General features: G+C 50.6%; 1 protein-coding gene across 1 annotated transcript in view; it reads right to left on the bottom strand.

Annotated features, from left to right (window-relative positions):
• Positions 1–4,646: 4,646 nt before the first annotated feature.
• Positions 4,647–20,060, bottom strand: part of LOC137360279 (disks large homolog 4) — a 48,995-nt gene continuing 33,581 nt past the window's right edge. The window contains exons 11-16 of the mRNA XM_068025773.1: positions 17,397–17,447; positions 16,172–16,273; positions 15,337–15,509; positions 14,125–14,234; positions 11,611–11,702; positions 4,647–8,150 (exon numbers count right to left, since the gene is read on the bottom strand). Of these exons, the coding sequence (XP_067881874.1) occupies positions 8,044–8,150; positions 11,611–11,702; positions 14,125–14,234; positions 15,337–15,509; positions 16,172–16,273; positions 17,397–17,447 (635 nt within the window). The 3' untranslated portion in view covers positions 4,647–8,043. The remainder of the gene's footprint in view (positions 8,151–11,610; positions 11,703–14,124; positions 14,235–15,336; positions 15,510–16,171; positions 16,274–17,396; positions 17,448–20,060) is intronic.

The raw sequence follows: 20,060 nt of genomic DNA, 5'->3' as shown, positions 1-20,060 counted from the left end.
GCTCATCCCCACGGCGGAACTCCGGGATTTCCTCGCGGCTTGCAGGGGTTTCCGTAATAAAGTTCAGCTGGCCCTCGACCGTTGGTCAAATCTGGCGCTGATCATACAGTCCGTCCGTGCCGCCCTTAAGATAGCGGGCAAGCGCGCGGACGTGAAACTGGTTGAGAGGCGCCGTTTTAATGTGTTCCTCAATGGGTTGCTGGGGGAGTGAAGGACCAGGTGCACTTCCACTCCCTCCTCACAGTGAGCTGTTGGTGACGGGTTTTAATTACCTTTGACATGAAGATAACCATAGCCAGCCTCAACATCAACGGCAGCAGAGGGGCTCACCGCAGATTTCACAATCTCTCAGTCCTAAGGGAAGGGAGATACGCGGTGAGCTTTCTGCAGGAAACCCACACCGTTCCGGGAGACGAAGCCACCTGGCTCCTGGAGTGGCAGGGTGGGGTCTACATGAGTCACCTCACCCCTATTTCTAGTGGGGTGACTATCTTGTTGGCCCCGACTTTTCAGTCGGAGATCTTGGGGGTCGAGGAGCTAGTGCCAGGCCGCTTGCTCCACCTCGCCGTTCGCCTGGGTAGCGTGCCGCTCCACTTTGTGAACGTGTACGCGCCCAGGCCCGGCGCGTTGCAAGCACGCTTCTTTGAAGAAGTGTCCGCTCTCTTGAGCTCCATCGATAGCGGCGAGTGCATCATCCTCGGGGGGGATTTTAACTGCACCCTCGAGGTGGGGGATCGCTCCGGTCCCCAGCGCGGCCAAGCGTCGGTGGAGAAGTTGAGGGGACTGATCAGCTCCCTTAACTTGGTGGACGTCTGGCGGAATCTCCATCCCAACTCCAGCGCCTTCACGTGGAGGTCTGGAGGAGGAGGGTCGCGAATCGACCGCCTCTACATTTCGCAGGCGTACGTCTCCCACGTCTCGGCGGCCTCCATGCGGCTGGTGCTGTGCTCGGACCACCACCTGGTGTGGGCGGAGTTCACTCCGCTCCGCACGCGGGCGGGGTCCACGTACTGGCACTTTAACAACCGGCTGCTGGAGGACGAGCGATTTCGGGACTCGTTCTGTCGATTCTGGGCCGACTGGAGAAGGAAGCAGGGGGGCTTCCCCTCCTTGAGGCTATGGTGGGATGTGGGCAAGACTCACATCCGCGTCTTCTGTCAGGAGTACGCGAAGGGGTCGACCAAGAGGCGGGAAGCCGAGATCGGGCGCCTTCAGAGGGAGGTGCTCGACTTGGAGTCCCGCCTCGGTCATGCCGTCGTGGACCCGGCCCTGTGGCAGGCGTACAAAGAGAAGAAGGGCGCGCTGAGGATCCTGCAGCTCATAGGGTCCCGAGGCGCGTACGTGAGGTCGCGGATCCAGATCCTGGAAGATTTGGACCGCGCCTCACCCTTCTTCTACTCGCTGGAGAAATGGCGGGGGGTCCGTAAGCAGCTCGTCGAGTTGCTGGCCGACGACGGATCCTCCATCACGGATCCGGAGGGAATGGGCCTCCTGGTCCGTACTTATTACAGTGCGTTGTTCTCTCCGGATCCGTCCAGCGAGGATGCGCGCAGAGTTTTGTGGGAGGACCTGCCGCAGGTCAGCCCGGAGGGCGCCGAAGGATTGGAGGCTCCGCTCACGTTGGCGGAGCTGACCGGCGCCCTCCACCAGCTCTCGAGGGGCAAATCCCCAGGGCTGGATGGGTTGACCGTGGAGTTCCTCAGGGCGTTCTGGGACGTCCTGGGGGACGATTACGCGCGGGTCCTGGGGGAAAGCCTGGCGACCGGGGAGATGTCCCTCTCGTGGCGCAGGGCGGTCATCGTCCTGCTGCCGAAGAGGGGCGATCTCCGCCTGCTTAAAAACTGGCGTCCGGTCTCCCTCCTCAGCACGGATTATAAGATCTTTGCCCGGGCTATGTCTACCCGCCTGTGCTCCGTGCTGGCCCACATGATCCACCCCGACCAGTCCAACACGGTCCCGGGCCGGTCCATCCAGGACAACATCCACCTGGTCCGGGACCTGATCCACCTTTCCCAGAGGACTGGTCAGTCGGTCACCTTTCTCTCCCTCGATCAGGAGAAGGCGTTCGACAGGGTGGATCACGATTACCTTTTCGGGACTCTGCGCGCTTTCGGACTCGGGCCGCATTTCGTGGCCCGGGTCCGACTTTTATATGCCGCCGCAGAGTGTCTAGTCAAAGTTAACGGGTCCTTGACGGCGCCCCTTCGCTTTGGGAGAGGAGTGCGTCAGGGGTGCCCCATGTCCGGCCAATTGTATACCATCTGCGTGGAGCCCTTCCTGTGCCTGCTTCGCAGGAGGTTGACGGGATTGGCTCTGCGCGGGCCGGCCATGCGGGTCGTCCTCTCGGCTTACGCCGACGACGTGCTCCTCGCAATCACAGATCCCGTTGACTTGCGGAGGATGCGCGACTGCCAGCAGACCTTTTCTGCCGCGTCCTCCGCGAGGATCAATTGGGAGAAATGTTCCGGACTCCTGGTTGGTCAGTGGCGGGTGGACTCCCTGCCGGAGGAGATGACACCTTTTGCGTGGAGCACCACGCACCTCCTCTATCTGGGAGTCCACCTTAGCCCCGCTGAGGAAGCCTGGCCGGCAAACTGGCAGGCGTTGGAGGCGAAAGTCACCGCTCGGCTGGGGCGCTGGACAGGACTGCTCCGAGTGCTTTCCTACAGGGGCCGAGCGTTGGTCATAAACCAACTGGTGGCCTCCATGCTGTGGTACCGGTTGGTCACTTTGGCCCCACCCCCTGTATTTGCCACCAAGATCCAGAAGAAACTCGTCGATTTCTTCTGGGGCAAGAGGAAACACTGGGTCTCTGCCGCGGTCCTGAGTCTCCCGATCGAGGAGGGGGGTCAGTCGCTGGTGTGCGTCCGCACCCAGGCTGCGACTCTCCGCCTTCGGACCCTGCAGAGATACTTGTACGTCGAGCGTCCTCCCAGATGGTGTGCGCTGGCGACGTATTTTTTCCGCCAGTGTCACTGCCTTCAAGACGACACGCAGCTCCCGGTGGAGTCCGTTAGCCGCGCCTCTCTGAGGGAGTTGCCTGTCTTTTACCGGGATCTTTTCCGAGTCTGGAACATGGTCGCCTCCAGTCAGGGCGCTCCCCCGCCGGCGGAGGAGAGTGCCTCGGCTGTCCGGGTGGCCGACTCCGGGGACGGTCCGGTGGGCGGAGGAGTAGCCGAAACCCCCGGGACGCCCCTCACTGCGGGTGGCGAGGGGGCTCGGGAGTGCGGAGCAATCCCGGCCGAGCTGACCCCAGCTCGGCCGGAACTGCTCATCGGACCCAGGCCCCGAAACCCTCCTCGGGAGCTGGTCCCGCACAACCCGAGCCGCCTCTCGGAAATGCCCTCCGTGCCATTCCAATCGGCGTGTGCTCCTGCACACTCTCCACTTCCTCGCCCTCGTCAGCCGGCCGGACACGCCCTGGCGGTCCGCGTTGCCATCTGGCGGCGAGGGGAAACCCCGATGGAGGTCTCTCTACGCGGGAGTCTTCCCCCTTTACATCGGGGACCTGGGGTGGAGGGTGCTGCACAGAGCAGTCCCGTGCAATAGGCTTTTAAGTAGGTTCACGGACTCCCAGGCCAGCTGTACTTTCTGCGGCCTGGACGAGTCCGTGTTCCACATTTATACGGAGTGTGCGAGGTTGCAGCCCCTATTTGAGTATCTGAAGGGGCTGCTCCTCAAATTCTGGCTGCACTTCAGTCCCACGCTCCTGATCTTTGGGCACCCGGTGCGGAGGGGCTCGGGCCGGGAGGAGGATCTCCTCGTCGGTCTGCTCCTGGGCCTGGCCAAGGTGGCAATTCACAGGTCCAGGTTGCGGGCCGTCGGGGGGTCCGTCCTCCCCGATTGCCTGCCCCTCTTCCGCGGTTACGTTCGCGCCCGGGTGTCCCTGGAAAAGGAGCATGCGGTATCCGCCGGTACGCTTGAGGCCTTCCGCGACCGGTGGGCACCGCAGGGACTGGAGTGCATCGTCGACGCCGAGAATGGCATTTTAATTTGAGTTTTTTTGTTTGTTTATCTGTTTTAATAAAGTTATTTTAAAACTGTAAATATGTACATAAAGGGGGCCTGAGGGATAAAGGCCCCCTCGATGTGAAAAATATAAAAGGGGCCTGGGGTAAAAAAAAAAGAAAAAAAAAAACCGGGGTTAGATACAGAGTAAAGCTCCTTCTACACTGTCCCCATCAAACACTCCCAGGACAGGTACAGCACGATATGAAATACTGACAGAAAATGTGAGGAAAGCCGTTGAATGTTAAATTAATGTTTAAAGTTTGTGTTGACTGCTGATTGTTTTAATCTATCAATAAAGCATTCAAATGTCTTATTTACGTAATGTTTAGTGCTAAAGTTTTGGGAATTTACAATGACGTTTTAAGCTATATCATGTACACTTTGCAAAAGAAGCATGTACTGACAGTAAAATACAAATTGGTTCAAAAATAAAAACGGGGGTTAGATATATAAAAAAATTGGGTTAGAAAAAAAAAGGAAAAAAAACAGGGTTAGATACAGAGTAAAAGCTCTTTCCTTTTCCTCATCAACCAAACCAACAGTGAGAATTACAAGAACAAAGAACTCATCTGTAAAAGAAACACAGGACTTTGAGAAACATTTAAAATAAAACTTTTATAACTTTTTTTCATCCACTTACAATAGCATCCAGTCCATCATGACATCACTGGTGGGAAATGGCCACAGCTAATTCAAGGAGGGAGGAATTGATGAAGTTAGTTTTGCAAACCACATGCCCGAATCTAGCCTGGCACCAGACCATATTGGGACTGAGTCAGTGTTGGTAGGGTGTGTGAGGGCTGGATAGAGGGAGGAGGAAGAGCTCAACTGAACTTACCATGCATTTGTGGGACACCATTTAGCGAAACCCTTTACAGCATCTTGTAGGTCTGACGCTTACAGCCTTAGGCATTATCTTTGCTCCTCTGGATGCTTTACAAAAGGAGAGATTGGGGCGGCGGGGTGGGTGGGGGGGTGGGAAATCCACGCTCCCACTGGCTTTCCCCCACAATGGGCTGGCTGGTGACCTTGTATTAACCAATTCTCCCTCCTAACATTATTTAAAAATAAATCACTTCCTTGGTGGTGTGTCATGATGACTTGAGACTTGACTAATGTGAGGTATTGACACTTTTTTTGATCAATAACAAGAGTGATCTTTTAAGGGGGGGCAATCCAGCACCTTATTCCCAGGGTAAGGTCCTTATTGATGTGGCCATTCTGGCAAGAAATAACAAACCTCCTTCCCATCGAGAGGGCCTGAAGGGGTAAACGACCCCATACTTGATGCCCACCACAGTCAATTGCCCCACTCTCGCTGCCTTCTAACTCGTCATCAAGAGGAGCATCTCTCCCTCCCCCTCGAAGCAGAATTTCCCCCACTTCCCAAAATCCTCCCCCCTTCTGAGAAATTCAAGTCCAGTGAAAACAGCAATGATTCTCTAGTTTGATTCTGTCTGGTGCTATCTCATCTTTCTCTGGGCTCTCCCTTGGACCTCTCATTTCAAGTGCAGCTGATTACCATTCCCAGTAATTAAAGAGAGGGAGAATTTCAAAGTCACACTGTTTCTGGATGTTGTGTGCTCTGGAGGATTCTACTTTGAAGACTTGCTGCAGATTCGCAGCCCTCAAAGTGTCTTCCTCACCATTCCTCTTGCTCTTCTTTCTGCTGTTCCTTGCACTATCGAATTAACTCAGACTGTGAGATTCCTCAATTAAAAGACTCTTCGCTTAACAGCAGTAAACTGACCGTCATCTCCCCCAACTTGGGGGGGTCGGGTATGAGCTGTACCAGTCTGGCAGAACTGGCTAGTTAAAATCCCACGTTATGTGGGCTGAAGCAACTGGGGGTTCCAATTTTAACCCCTTCCACTGCGCAGGCACCCAGCTGAAGCCTCACATGTGGTCCCATTTAATACACACTTGGGTATCATCAGCAACCCACCCTTCACATTCATTCAGAGGGCTGAGCAGAAAGTAGCAGTTATGTTTCCTACTCAGGCCCAACCATGCAGGACAGGGCTCAAGGCCCCGAGAGGCCAGTGAGGGTAATGTTTGGAAAGGCGGCGAGGATGAGAAGCGCTCTTCAAGGCCCTGTGAGGAAATCTGCTGCCACAATCATTCTCCCCATCGCTGACGGGGCCCCCTCCTTCAATCACAGGGATTCCCTGCGGGTACCCCAGGATCCCCCAATCCCACAGACCCACCTGCTTGGAAAGCAAACTACGGTTCGTGTGAGTGTCATCATCTCACCAGAAATGGGTGGGGGTAAGACCTGAATAAAGTGAAAGCTACCATCACCAGCCCAGGAGGGTCTCAGCTGAAAGTTCGACATTCTAAACATGAGGGAGCTGTCCTCTGCTTTCTGCCCAGGTCGTGTATGGTTACACGGTCAGCAAGGCCAGTTCACAAGCTGATCACTCGCACCCAACCCTGCCAAAACTGCACTCCACCCCCACACTGACATTCTGAAGCCAGGTTATTCCCAGCCAGACAGCAAGGCCTTGAAGTCTGGTCAGGAACTTGATTCAAGGCCCGAAATGAAAGCTCAAGCACTCCCTTCACACATATCATGCAACCGCTTGATAACAAAAATTCTCTGCACAAGGGGACAGTGCGTGAGTTGACTAGAAAGAAGTGAAAGTAAAAAAGTGGGGAGAACCACAAGTTCCAACGACATAAATAAAGCACGGTCAAATACCAGAATTGTTTCTGGGGCAAATACAAATAAGAATGAGTCAGGGAACCAGAAGCTAAAAGAGATGATTTTCCATTAGGATCATAGGGTTGCCCTATGATAGGCTGAGTAAATTGGGACTATATGACATTTAGACGAGTGAGAGGTGATCTTATTGAAACATACAAGATTCTGAAAGGGTTTGATAGGGTGGACACTGAGAGGCTGTTTCCCCCTGGCTGGAGAGTCTAGAACATGGGGGCAGAGTCTCAGACTAAGGGGTCGATCATTTAGGACTGAGATGAGGAGAAATTTCTTCTTTGAGGGTTGTGAATCTTTGGAATTCTCTACCTCAGAAGGTTGTGGATGCTCCATCGTTAAGAATATTCAAGGCAGAGATTTTTGATCTTTCAAGGAATCAAGGGATATAGGGAGTGGAGTTGAGGCAGAAGATTGTAATGAATGGTGCAGCAGGCTCCATGGGCTGTATGGTCTAACCCTGCTCATGTTCCCAAGGCCAGCAGTCACAGTCTCCATGCAGCAATGAAGGAAGGCATATTCCTTCAGGAAGTGTGTTTGTGTGGGGAGGCAGAGAGAGCGATAACAGCCACATCTTCTAACAGGAGTCAGAGAAGATGGGAAGAGTTTTCCACAGGATGCATGAGCGAGCGAGAACGAGCCAAGTAGTTTGAAAAGCTTTCATCATCCTGGATTTCATGCTTGCCTTCCTTCCATGGCCATCCACCTTCCGATTTATTTGAATGATTATTTTTATTGTTTTTCTTTCGAGTGCAGGCAGCAAAACCAGACGATACGAGGAAGGGAAGGAAAGAGTAGAGAACAGAAAGCAATATTTTAACGGTCTTTTTTTTTTGTTTTTTTCATCGTCGCTGTATTTTTTTTGTTTGTGTTTTTTTTAAAATAAGGAAGTTATTTACAGTCACCAGAGACAAGCCAAGATTTGTACAATCGACAGCTCAGGCTTTACGGACGTAACACCCCGTGCATCGCAAGATGGGGCTGATTTTTTTAAAATTTGTTCCTTCAATGGTCCTTGTTATTTGCTTGCTTTACACACGAAGCATGCACAAGCGAGTTTTGCACAGTGCGGAAACATACAGGTCACACGCAAGGCTGTCCTCTTTTTCTTAAAAAAACATTTTTTTTAAATTCCTCTCCCCCATCCCGGAAATGGAGCGAATGAAAGAACAAAAACAGTGTGTTGTGTTTGTAAAGGTGGGAGGGAGGGAGGGGGGGGGGGGTTCAGATCCTGCGAGAGGCGATAGCGGCTGTAGAAGCTCAGGACAGGACAGGATTTGCACGGATGAGACCGCTCGATGTTGCGGGGGATTATCCTAGAGTCTCTCCCGGGAAGGGACCCAGATATAAGGGCCAGAATGCTCCTCGATGACATGCTTTGCACGGATGTAGATCTCTTCGAAACTCTCACCTTCCACAATTGCTGCAACAGACAAGAGAGACAAGAGATTACTTTGTTTTGAAAAGAAATCTGGCAGAAAGGGATTGCAACAAGGAGTTGGTCTCGGGGAGCTAGTTCAATCGCCACAACAGACTCTCCATCCAGTACCTTAAGAGTAAGTGACCTCCCAGCACAAAACTGCAACCCCAACCCAATTTCTCACTCAGGGCGTCAGCACAACACGGATAGGAGATGGGAAACCCTGTGCTGTACCTGTCCCTGGGAGTGTTTGATGGGGACAGTGTAGAGGGAGCTTTACTCTGTATCTAACCCCCGTACTGTACCTGTCCTGGGAGTGTTTGATGGGGGACAGTGTAGAGGGAGCTTTACTCTGTATCTAACCCCCGTACTGTACCTGTCCTGGGAGTATTTGATGGGGGACAGTGTAGAGGGAGCTTTACTCTGTATCTAACCCCCGTACTGTACCTGTCCTGGGAGTGTTTGATGGGACAGTGTAGAGGGAGCTTTACTCTGTATCTAACCCCCGTACTGTACCTGTCCTGGGAGTGTTTGATGGGGACAGTGTAGAGGGAGCTTTACTCTGTATCTAACCCCCGTACTGTACCTGTCCCTGGGAGTGTTTGATGGGGACAGTGTAGAGGGAGCTTTACTCTGTATCTAACCCTCCTTATCTAACACATACACACACACACAAGCATGCCCAACTAAATTCTATCAATGCTGTCTCTGGACCACTAGCATTAACACTCTCTTTGCCTTTGTCCCATGGCAGCTTTGTTATTTAATCTCTCCTGCCCTCTGCCCGATCACACACCTTCCCTTTTGTTCTCTTCCCCACCAAACCTCCCAACCCGCCCACCTCTGCCTTCAATTTCTTCAAACCTAATTCTTTTCTAAACTTTGCCAGTCCTGATGAATGGTCACAGATCTGAAACATTAATTTGCTTCTCTCTCCACAGATGCTGCCAGACCTGCTGAGTATTTCCAGCACTTAATTGTTATTTCAGATTTTCAACATCTGCAGTATTTTGCTTTTAAAATCTATCAATCTCAGTTTTGAAATTTCCAATTGACCCCCAGCCTCAACAGCTTTTAGGGGGGGGGGGGGGGGGGGAAAGAGTTCCAGATTTCCACTCCCCTTTCCTGACATCACCCCTGAACGGCCTGCCTCTAATTTCAAGGTTCTGCCCCCTCGTTCTGGACTCCCCCCACCAGAGGAAATAGTTTCTCTCTGTCTACTGTCTCAACTAGTAGAATTAACAGAATTTCTACCACAGAAATAGGCCATTCAGCCCAACTAGCCTGCGCTGTTTATACTCCACACAAGTTTCCTTCCATCCCATCTGCCTCATTTCCACTTTTCAGCATATCTTTTTATTCCCATTTCTTTCATGTACTCATCTAGTTTCCTTTTGAAAGCATTTCTGTTTTTCACCTCAACTTCTCCCTGTGGTAGCGTGTTCCACATTCTCACCACTCTCTGGGTAATGAAGTTTCTCCTGAATTCCCAATTTATTTATTATTTATCTAGTTTTGGATTCTCTCACTAGTAGGAACATTCTCTTCACATCTACCCTGTTCAACCCATTCATAATTTTGATGACCTTAATCAGATTTTCTCCAAGTTTTCTCTTTCAGATAAATGGAGTCTTGTAAACACCTCAGTTAGATCAATCCTCATTCTTCCGTACTTCTGAGGTATTGCTGAAAATAGAGACATGTTGTCAAAGCTTTTCATCTTGCACTCATCAGGACAATCCGCAAGAATAACCAATGTAAGGGAAAACAACAACTTATACTGCAAAAGAAGACAGTGCTGATTGGTTGGCAAGTGAACTCTGATTGGTAGAGGCGTTGCCATGGAGAATGCACCAGTTTATGCTGACTAACAGTTAACTGGCAAGCTTTGTTTGAAATGTAAACCAGGCAGCTTGACTCTGATTGGTCAAGGCATTGCCCTGAGGAATAAACCAGCAAATGGCTGTCACTTATTTTGTTTAGCTGAAACAGGCGCAATGTGTGTACATGTTCTTTCTGTCTGCAAAGAACAGGGCCCTGTGTATTAATAGATGTAGCTTCCAGTACACGCAAATGCGCCACACTGCGAGTACTACTGACAATCTTAAATTGGTTGTCAGCATAATTCTGAGCACACTGAGGATTATTTAGCAAATGTTGCCCAATCGCAGAATCACATCTAATGTTGGACCCTGTTTTGAGTTTTGCAAGCACGGGCTGGTTGGGTATGGCCTGTACCTTGCCCGTTGTGAACAGCGGAAGGGACATGTTGTTTGATATGATCCTCCAGTCTTTGGGACGTATGGCCTATATAATTTCCTTGCATGTCTTAATGGGCTCCATCCTGCACTCAGATTCACCTTTGAAATGGAGCAGTCAAATGAGCTCCCTTTCCTTGACGTACTAATTGAGAAATCTGCTAAGAGGTTCTCTACCACGGTATACCACAAACCTACCTTCACTGGTCAATACACGCATTGGAATTTTTACAGTTCCACACGCTATAAGATTGGCCTTATCAGTAACTTCGTAAAGAGGCCCTGAGCCATTTGCTCACCATGCAAGCTTGATACTGAAATAGGGCGAATCAAAGACATCCTGCATGACAATGGCTACCCTGGTCAGATCATTTCTCGCTGTATATCGCACAAACATATGAACGGCCCTAAGGCAGTAATGTTTGGCCCTGAAAAGTGCCCAGTCTACCTCAGATTACCCTGGAAGGGTAATGTATCCCAAAAATTTGAGCAACAGGTAAAGCTGGCTGTTTCACACCGCTACTATGCAGTAGCAACACATGTGTGGTGTTCGCCACTAACAGGATGCTGCCGTCAAGCCAAAAAAAGTCCTACCTATCACACACGTGAGTAATGTGATATATGAATTTCAATGCCAGTGTGATGCTAGGTATATAGGCCATACGTCCCAAAGACTGGCGGATCATATCAAACAACATGTCCCTTCCGCTGTTCGCAATGGACGAGGTACAGGCTGTACCCAACCAGCCCGTACTTGCAAAACTCAAAACACAGTGTCCAACATTAGATGTGATTCCGCGATTGAACAACATTTGCTAAATAATCCGCAGTGCGCTAAGAATTTCCCTGACAACCAATTCAAGATTGTCAGTCGGGCTCACAGTGTACTGGAAGCTACATATTTTAATACACAGAGCCCTGTTCTTAATCAGAGTTCACTTCCCAACCAATCAGCACTCTCTTCTCATGCAGTATAAGTTGTTGTTTTCCCTTACATTGGTTATTCTTGCAGATTGTCCTGATGAGTGCAAGACAAAAAGCTTCGACAACATGTCTCTATTTTCAGCAATTCTCAAGTTCTGTATCACCAAACAACTTCTGAGGTACTTGGTCGAGGGTCTGCTGGGGGAACACAAACCTCATCCTTCAAAGAATGTCACAGTGGAATATGGTCAAGGGTAATAGCTTGCACGCTAGTCACACACCTGAGAAACACTCGGTGAACTCCTGCTCCAATTTCACGGCCCTCTCATAGGCCTTACGAGCCTGTTCCTCTGTCAGCCGTTTGTTAATCTCCCTGTAATACAAAGCACAGACCAACTGAAAACTTCCTTCATCTATTCCAACTACATTAGCACCACAGTCGGCAGCCTAACTCAGCTCACATTTCCCACCCACACCAATCAAACATCCTGCAATTTTAATTTACTTCCATTCACAAGACTTGCATTTCTATAGCGTCTTTCACCACCTCAGGAGGCGTCTCCCAAAGCTCTTTGCAGCCAATGAAGTTATTTTGAAGTGCAGTCACTGTGTAATGTAGGAAACCTGGCAGGCAGTTTGCCCACAGAGAGTTCTCACAGCAATCACCAGATCACTTTTTTACTGATGTTGGTTGAGGGATAAATACTGGCCCCGGGACTCCGGGGAGAACTCCCCCCTGCTCTTCTTCCAATAGTGGCCATGGGATCTTTTATGTACATCTGAGAGAACAGATGGAGCATTGGTTTAACATCTCATCCAAAAGATGGCACCTCCCTCGGCAACGTCCCTCCGACAGTGCAGCACTCCCTCAGTACTGACCCTCCGACAGCGCAGCCCTCCCTCAGTACTGACCCTCTGACAGTACAGCACTCACTCATTACTGACCCTCCGACAGTGCAGCACTCCCTCGGTACTGACCCTCCGACAGCGCAGCGCTCCCTCAGTACTGAACCTCCGACACTGCAGCGCTCCCTCATTACTGACCCTCCGACAATGCAGCACTCACTCATTACTGACCCTCCGACAGTGCAGCACTCCCTCGGTACTGACCCTCCGACAGCGCAGCACTCCCTCAGTACTGACCCTCCGACAGCGCAGCCCTCCCTCAGTACTGACCCTCCGACAATGCAGCACTCCCTCATTACTGACCCTCCGACAATGCAGCACTCCCTCATTACTGACCCTCCGACAGTGCAGCACTCCCTCATTACTGACCCTCCGACAGTGCAGCACTCCCTCATTACTGACCCTCCGACAGTGCAGCACTCCCTCATTACTGACCCTCCGACAGTGCAGCACTCCCTCAGTACTGACCCTCCGACAGTGCAGCACTCCCTCAGTACTGACCCTCCGACAGCGCAGCACTCCCTCAGTACTGACCCTCCGACAGCGCAGCACTCCCTCAGTACTGACCCTCCGACAGTGCAGCACTCCCTCAGTACTGACCCTCCGACAGTGCAGCACTCCCTCAGTACTGACCCTCCGACAGCGCAGCACTCACTCATTACTGACCCTCCGACAGTGCAGCACTCACTCATTACTGACCCTCCGACAGTGCAGCACTCCCACAGTACTAACCCTCCAACAGCGCAGCAATCCCACAGTACTGACCCGACAGCGCAGCACTCCCTCAGTACTGACCCTCCGACAGTGCAGAAATCCCACAGTACTGACCGTCCGACAGTGCAGCGCTCCCACAGTACTGACCCTCCGAAAATGCAGCGCTCCCACAGTACTGACCCTCTGACAGCGCAGCACTCCCTCAGTACTGACCCTCCGACAGCGCAGCACTCCCTCAGTACTGACCCTCCGACAGCGCAGCACTCCCTCAGTACTGACCCTCCGACAGCGCAGCACTCCCTCAGTACTGACCCTCCGACAGTACAATGGACTGTCAGTGCTGCACTGATGTGTCAGCCTGGATTATGGGCTCAAGTCTTTGGAGTGGATCTTGAAGCTACAACCTTCTGACTGAGAGGTGAGAATGTTACCCACTGAGTGACTTGCGCTGTTAGTTGGATGGTGCATTCCCAAAGGTGTTGGTGGGTCACTGAGCCTTTTAGATCGGTGTTCCTGGTCATATCTGCATTACACAGGATGGGGCTATCACTACATTAAAATGCAGGCTGGGGCAATGTTACATGACCCTTTGCAGAAGGAGATTTGACCCCATAGATTAATATGTCCAACTGAAAGTGCTAGGACACTGAAAGGAGGTAAAGACAGTGGAGAAAATGCAGGGCTGAGCAATGAGCCTGATCCCAAAAGTAAATAGGAAGGGGAACAATTCAAGATAATTATACAATACAGGACAAAGCTGCGGAGAAAGAAGAAAGCAACTTCAAGCTCAGTGCAGTGGGATCAGCATATAAAGACTTTAAACCAGCAGGGCAACCATAAACAGCTACTAGAAAGAATGAAAGGACCAGTCTGTCAGACAGATACTGGGGGCAGTCAAATGCTGCTGGGTGTCATTATGGGAAAGGGAAGGGGACCAGAAGGATAGGGGTAACAGAATATGGGGACATGCAGCAGTAACAGGGAAGCAAATGGCATGGGGCAAACTGGGATGGAGGCAACAGCGGTACAGGACAACGGGGTACAAGGCAAACCATGCACAGGGGAAACAGAGACATGGCGGAGCACTAGCCTGTGATGGGATGAATGGCCTGACTGGTCACAGGCTGTTAACACAATTGCACCTAGAATGTAGAAACTTGCCATTTAATACTCACAGGATATTTTCCAGGGACTTGGGTCTGATAAAAATGGCGATGGGGTGAAGGTGTGCCGCCTGCAATCTCCTCACTGCATTTGCTGAGACGTCCAAGATGCAATGCTTACCCTGCAAGCGGGAAAGGATATTGACTTTACTGAGAGCAGACAGAGGCCAGAAGCAGGCACAGAGAGGGTATTGTGGAGGACAACCCATTGGTACAGGCACTGACAGAGAGAGAGAGGGAGGGAAAACACTGGAAACACAAATACAATCAATCTGTATACAAATTGATAGAAAGTTACAGAGTAGGAAGGAAAAGAGGTGGAGGAGCAGGAAAGACTAGAGAAATGAAGGTTGCAAACTAGCTGAAAAGCTCAAAAACGTAGACATAAATAGGCAGAGATGACGGGTAGAAAGACAGCACAGAATAGAGGCATTAGATAGCAAGAGATTAAAGATGGACGGAAACTGAAATATAAAATGACAGAAAGATAATCCCTGATCTACAGGTTAACATATCATTTAATTTACACATTGGTAATTGGAATCACAGAAAGGTTACAGCACAGAAGGAGAGCATTCGGCCCAGACTCCTTGCTGACTCTCTGCAAGAGCAATTCAGCTCATCTCATTCACCCACCCTTCCTCATTGCCCTGCAAATTGTTTCACTTCGGGTGCTTATCCAATTCCGGTTTGAAAACCTCGATTGAATCTGCCTTCACCACACTCAGTGCATTCCAGATCCTAACCACTCGCTGTATAAACAAATTTTTTCCTCATGAGTTAAAGTGATTGGCAAAAGAACCAATCAATGATATACACATCAGCCACAAGCCAATACTCTACACTATTATTACCATATACTAGTATTACCAATATACCAGTCAGTACTAGCTGGGTACCCCAATATACAGTGATAGAGACTTGTAATACACAGAGCCAGCACTAGGGAGCAGCAGTGGTCTTTGGAATTTCAGTAAACACCAGACTTGAAGTTTAATTAGAGCCTGTATTTCTCTGGGAGTGTTGTGTTGGCTCTCATTGAAACAACATCTCTACTGAGGGGAGCACACTCAACTCTCTCCCCTCCTTCACTGTTAGCTGTGAGCAATATTCCCTCTAGTACCTCGCCCAACTGCCCCAATCTATATAGGGTATTTGATGTAGGAACACATCCCGTTCCCCAGAACCAGCCCCGCTGACCCCAATACGTGCCGCAGTGTTTACCTGCTCCGCCACCTCCCGTACCGACTGGACGCTGGTCCCATACAGGTGGCTGTTGTACTGGCCCGCCTCAATAAATCTGTGACTCTGAATATCTGTCTCCATCTGTTCACGCGATGCCACAAAGTGATAGTCTCGCCCATCCACCTCGTAGTCACGCTTTGGTCGAGTCGTGTCTGAGGAGAGACAGGAAGATATTTCAATGCTTCATTGTTGGGTAATGGGGTGAGGAATGAATTGGGTTCAGTTGCATTCGTTTTATTCATAAGCTGCTTATAGCAAGGCCAGGATTCCCAGCCGGTATGGAGATGATTGGGTAATTCCCCCCTCAATCATGCCTGGAGTCCACACTACTCGAAGTGACTGGGATTGATTTTACACGCATCATTTGTATTGTGTAACTATCCTCCACTCACTGCATTTCGCTGGAGAATTCATCCTGCTTTATCGGGAGACTTTGCTGTAGTTCAGAGACTCTGTTTGCTATTTGATGAATAAACAGACTGTTGGTTGTTTGATCTCTCATTCTGCCTCCAACTCACTGGCCAACACAGCGATGTCAGTAAAAACTGTTCATTAATTCAGTTTCAAAGAGATTAATGCCAGTGAACTGAGTCTTGGTTCTTACATCATCAGATCCAGCTCAGTGATCCTGGTGGTGGGACTCGTAGCCCCAGTGAAAACTGGATCAGTCAGGGCCAGCAATAAGGTATAATAAAAATAGCAAGGGCTGTCTAAAGGGGTTTCAATCTCCCACGATCAGAATTGAAAGAGTGCCAATATCATTGAAGCTTTCCTCAGACCTCATGGACCAGAGTATCCAGGTGCACATACTCACGTGGAACACAAGATCCAAACTTATCCGGGAATTCAGAAAGCAAATCATCATTCACTCTGTCCTTGGTGGGCCCCAAAATGATAATTGGACGAGCATAGTGTACTGCAAACAATAAACAGAGAAGACAACTGCATTTCTATATCGACTTTCACATCCTCGAGACATTCCAAAGCACTTTACAGCCAACCAAGTACTTTTAGAAGTGTAGTCACAGTACTGACCCTCCGACAGTGCAGCACTCCCTCAGTATTGACCCTCCGACAGTGCAGCACTCCCTCAGTACTGACCCTCCGACAGTGCAGCACTCCCTCAGTACTGACCCTCCGACAGTGCAGCACTCCCTCAGTACTGACCCTCCGACAGTGCAGCACTCCCTCAGTACTGACCCTCCGACAGTGCAGCACTCCCTCAGTACTGACCCTCCGACAGTGCAGCGCTCCCTCAGTACTGACCCTCTGACAGTGCAGCACTCCCTCAGTACTGACCCTCCGACAGTGCAGCGCTCCCTCAGTACTGACCCTCTGACAGTGCAGCACTCCCTCAGTACTGACCCTCCGACAGTGCAGCGCTCCCTCAGTACTGACCCTCTGACAGTGCAGCGCTCCCTCAGTACTGACCCTCCGACAGTGCAGCACTCCCTCAGTACTGACCCTCTGACAGTGCAGCACTCCCTCAGTACTGACCCTCCGACAGTGCAGCGCTCCCTCAGTACTGACCCTCTGACAGTGCAGCACTCCCTCAGTACTGACCCTCCGACAGTGCAGCGCTCCCTCAGTACTGACCCTCCAACAGTGCAGCACTCCCTCAGTACTGACCCTCTGACAGTGCAGCACTCCCTCAGTACTGACCCTCCGACAGTGCAGCGCTCCCTCAGTACTGACCCTCCGACAGTGCAGCGCTCCCTCAGTACTGACCCTCTGACAGTGCAGCACTCCCTCAGTACTGACCCTCTGACAGTGCAGCACTCCCTCAGTACTGACCCTCCGACAGTGCAGCGCTCCCTCAGTACTGACCCTCCAACAGTGCAGCACTCCCTCAGTACTGACCCTCTGACAGTGCAGCACTCCCTCAGTACTGACCCTCTGACAGTGCAGCACTCCCTCAGTACTGACCCTCTGACAGTGCAGCACTCCCTCAGTACTGCACTGGGTGTATCAGCCGCGACCCACGATCTTTGGGCCCTAGCAGGAGATTATTTGGAAGCAGTTTCAGTAGTGTAGCTCACCTTCCATCTGTAAAACCGCCTCATAGCTCAACACACGCTCATCCCGGCTCCCTGAAGCAAAAGAAATATTGTTAGAAGTCACAGCTCAAGAATATCTAACACTCGCTAACTTGATTCAGGAATTGGACACATGGGATGATGGGAAATTAGCCAACGCTAAATGGATGGACATGTTTGAACAAAAACGTGTATTTCTGTAGCACCTTTATTGTGGTAAAACTTTCCAAGGTGCTTCACAGGAGCAATTAACAAACAGAATTTGACACTGAGCCACAAAAGGAGATATTAGGACAGGTGAACAAAAGCTCGTTCACCTATGTAGGTTTTAAGGAGCATCTTGAAGGAGGTGAGAGAGGCGAAGAGGTTTAGGGAGGAAATTCCAGAGTTTAGGGCTCCATGCAGCAGAAGGCACGGCTGCCAATGGTGGAGCCATTAAAATTGGGGACGGGTAAGAGGCAGGAACTGGAGGACACAGAGATCTCAGAGCGTTGTGGGGCTGGAGGAGGTTACAGAGTTAGGGAGGGGAGAGGCCATGAACGGATTTACACACTGACATTCTGGACTGGGAGCCAATAAAGGTCAACGAGCACAATGGGTGATGAGTGAATGGGACTTGGTGTGAGTTAGGATAAAAGACAGCAGAGTTTCGGCAATGAGAATAAGAAGGCTGTTTAACCATTTGAGCGTCACGAAGGAGCCTGTCTTGTGTTGACCCTAACACACATGCACACATTCCAAGCGGAGAAGGTCAGACACCCATCAGCCCAAGGATGGTGAAAATCACCCCGCTCACGGTCACTTTGCTGTGACCCCCAACAATGTAGATGGAGGAGAGGGGTAAAGTCAATCTGTGTAGATGGGGGAGAAGGGGTAAGGCCAATCTGTGTAATAAGGGAGAGGGGGTAAGGTCAATCTGTGTAATGAGGAGAGGGGTAAGATCAATCTGCGTAATGGGGAGAGGGGGTAAGGTCAATCTGTCTAATGGGGGAGAGGGGTAAGGTGAATCTGTTTAATGGGGGAGTGGGGATAAGCTCAATCTGTGAAATGGGGGAGAGGGGTAAGGTGAATCTGTGCAATGGGGGAGAGAGGTAGGGCAATCTGTGTAATGGGGGAGAGGGGGTAAGGTCAATCTGTGTAATGGGGGAGGGAGGGTAAGGTCCATCTGTGTAATGGGGGAGGAAGGGACTAATGTCAATCTGTGTAATGGGGAGAGGGGGTAAGGTTAGTCTGTGTACTGGGGAGAGGGGGTAAGGTCAATCTGTGTAATGGGGAGAAGGGTAAGGTCAATCTGTATAGAAGAGGGAGAGGGGTAAGGTCAATTTGTGTAATTGGGGTGAGGGGCTAATGTCAATCTGTGTAATGGGGGAGAGAGGGTAAGGTTAGTCTGTGTACTGGGGAGAGGGGGTAAGGTCAATCTGTGTAATGGGGAGAAGGGTAAGGTCAATCTGTATAGAAGAGGGAGAGGGGTAAGGTCAATCTGTGTAATTGGGGTGAGGGGCTAATGTCAATCTGTGTAATGGGGGAGAGAGGGTAAGGTCAATCTGTGTAATGGGGAGAAGGGGTAAGGTCAATCTGTGTAATGGGGGAGAGAGGGTAAGGTCAATCTGTAATGGGGGAGAGAGGGTAAGGTCAATCTGTGTAATGGGGAGAGAGGGTAAGGTCAATCTGTGTAATGGGGAGAGAGGGTAAGGTCAATCTGTGTAATGGGGAGAGAGGGTAAGGTCAATCTGTGTAATGGGGGAGAGAGGGTAAGGTCAATCTGTGTAATGGGGGAGAGGGGGTAAGGTCAATCTGTGTAATGGGGAGAGAGGGTAAGGTCAATCTGTGTAATGGGGGAGAGGGGTAAGGTCAATCTGTGTAATGGGGAGAGAGGGTAAGGTCAATCTGTGTAATGGGGAGAGAGGGTAAGGTCAATCTGTGTAATGGGGAGAGAGGGTAAGGTCAATCTGTGTAATGGGGGAGAGGGGTAAGGTCAATCTGTGTAATGGGGAGAGAGGGTAAGGTCAATCTGTGTAATGGGGAGAGAGGGTAAGGTCAATCTGTGTAATGGGGGAGAGAGGGTAAGGTCAATCTGTAATGGGGGAGAGAGGGTAAGGTCAATCTGTGTAATGGGGAGAGAGGGTAAGGTCAATCTGTGTAATGGGGAGAGAGGGTAAGGTCAATCTGTGTAATGGGGGAGAGAGGGTAAGGTCAATCTGTGTAATGGGGGAGAGAGGGTAAGGTCAATCTGTGTAATGGGGGAGAGGGGGTAAGGTCAATCTGTGTAATGGGGGAGAGAGGGTAAGATCAATCTGTGTAATGGGGAGAAGGGGTAAGGTCAATCTGTGTAATGGGGGAGAGAGGGTAAGGTCAATCTGTGTAATGGGGGAGAGAGGGTAAGGTCAATCTGTGTAATGGGGGAGAGAGGGTAAGGTCAATCTGTGTAATGGGGAGAAGGGGTAAGGTCAATCTGTGTAATGGGGGAGAGAGGGTAAGGTCAATCTGTAATGGGGGAGAGAGGGTAAGGTCAATCTGTGTAATGGGGAGAAGGGGTAAGGTCAATCTGTGTAATGGGGGAGAGAGGGTAAGGTCAATCTGTAATGGGGGAGAGAGGGTAAGGTCAATCTGTGTAATGGGGGAGAGAGAGGGTAAGGTCAATCTGTGTAATGGGGGAGAGAGGGTAAG

Source organism: Heterodontus francisci, unplaced genomic scaffold, assembly GCF_036365525.1.
Source record: "Heterodontus francisci isolate sHetFra1 unplaced genomic scaffold, sHetFra1.hap1 HAP1_SCAFFOLD_1325, whole genome shotgun sequence".
In the NCBI taxonomy this organism is placed as follows: Eukaryota; Metazoa; Chordata; class Chondrichthyes; order Heterodontiformes; family Heterodontidae; genus Heterodontus; species Heterodontus francisci.
Note: the sequence above shows the minus strand (reverse complement) of the source record. Positions and strands in the feature narration are given on the sequence as shown.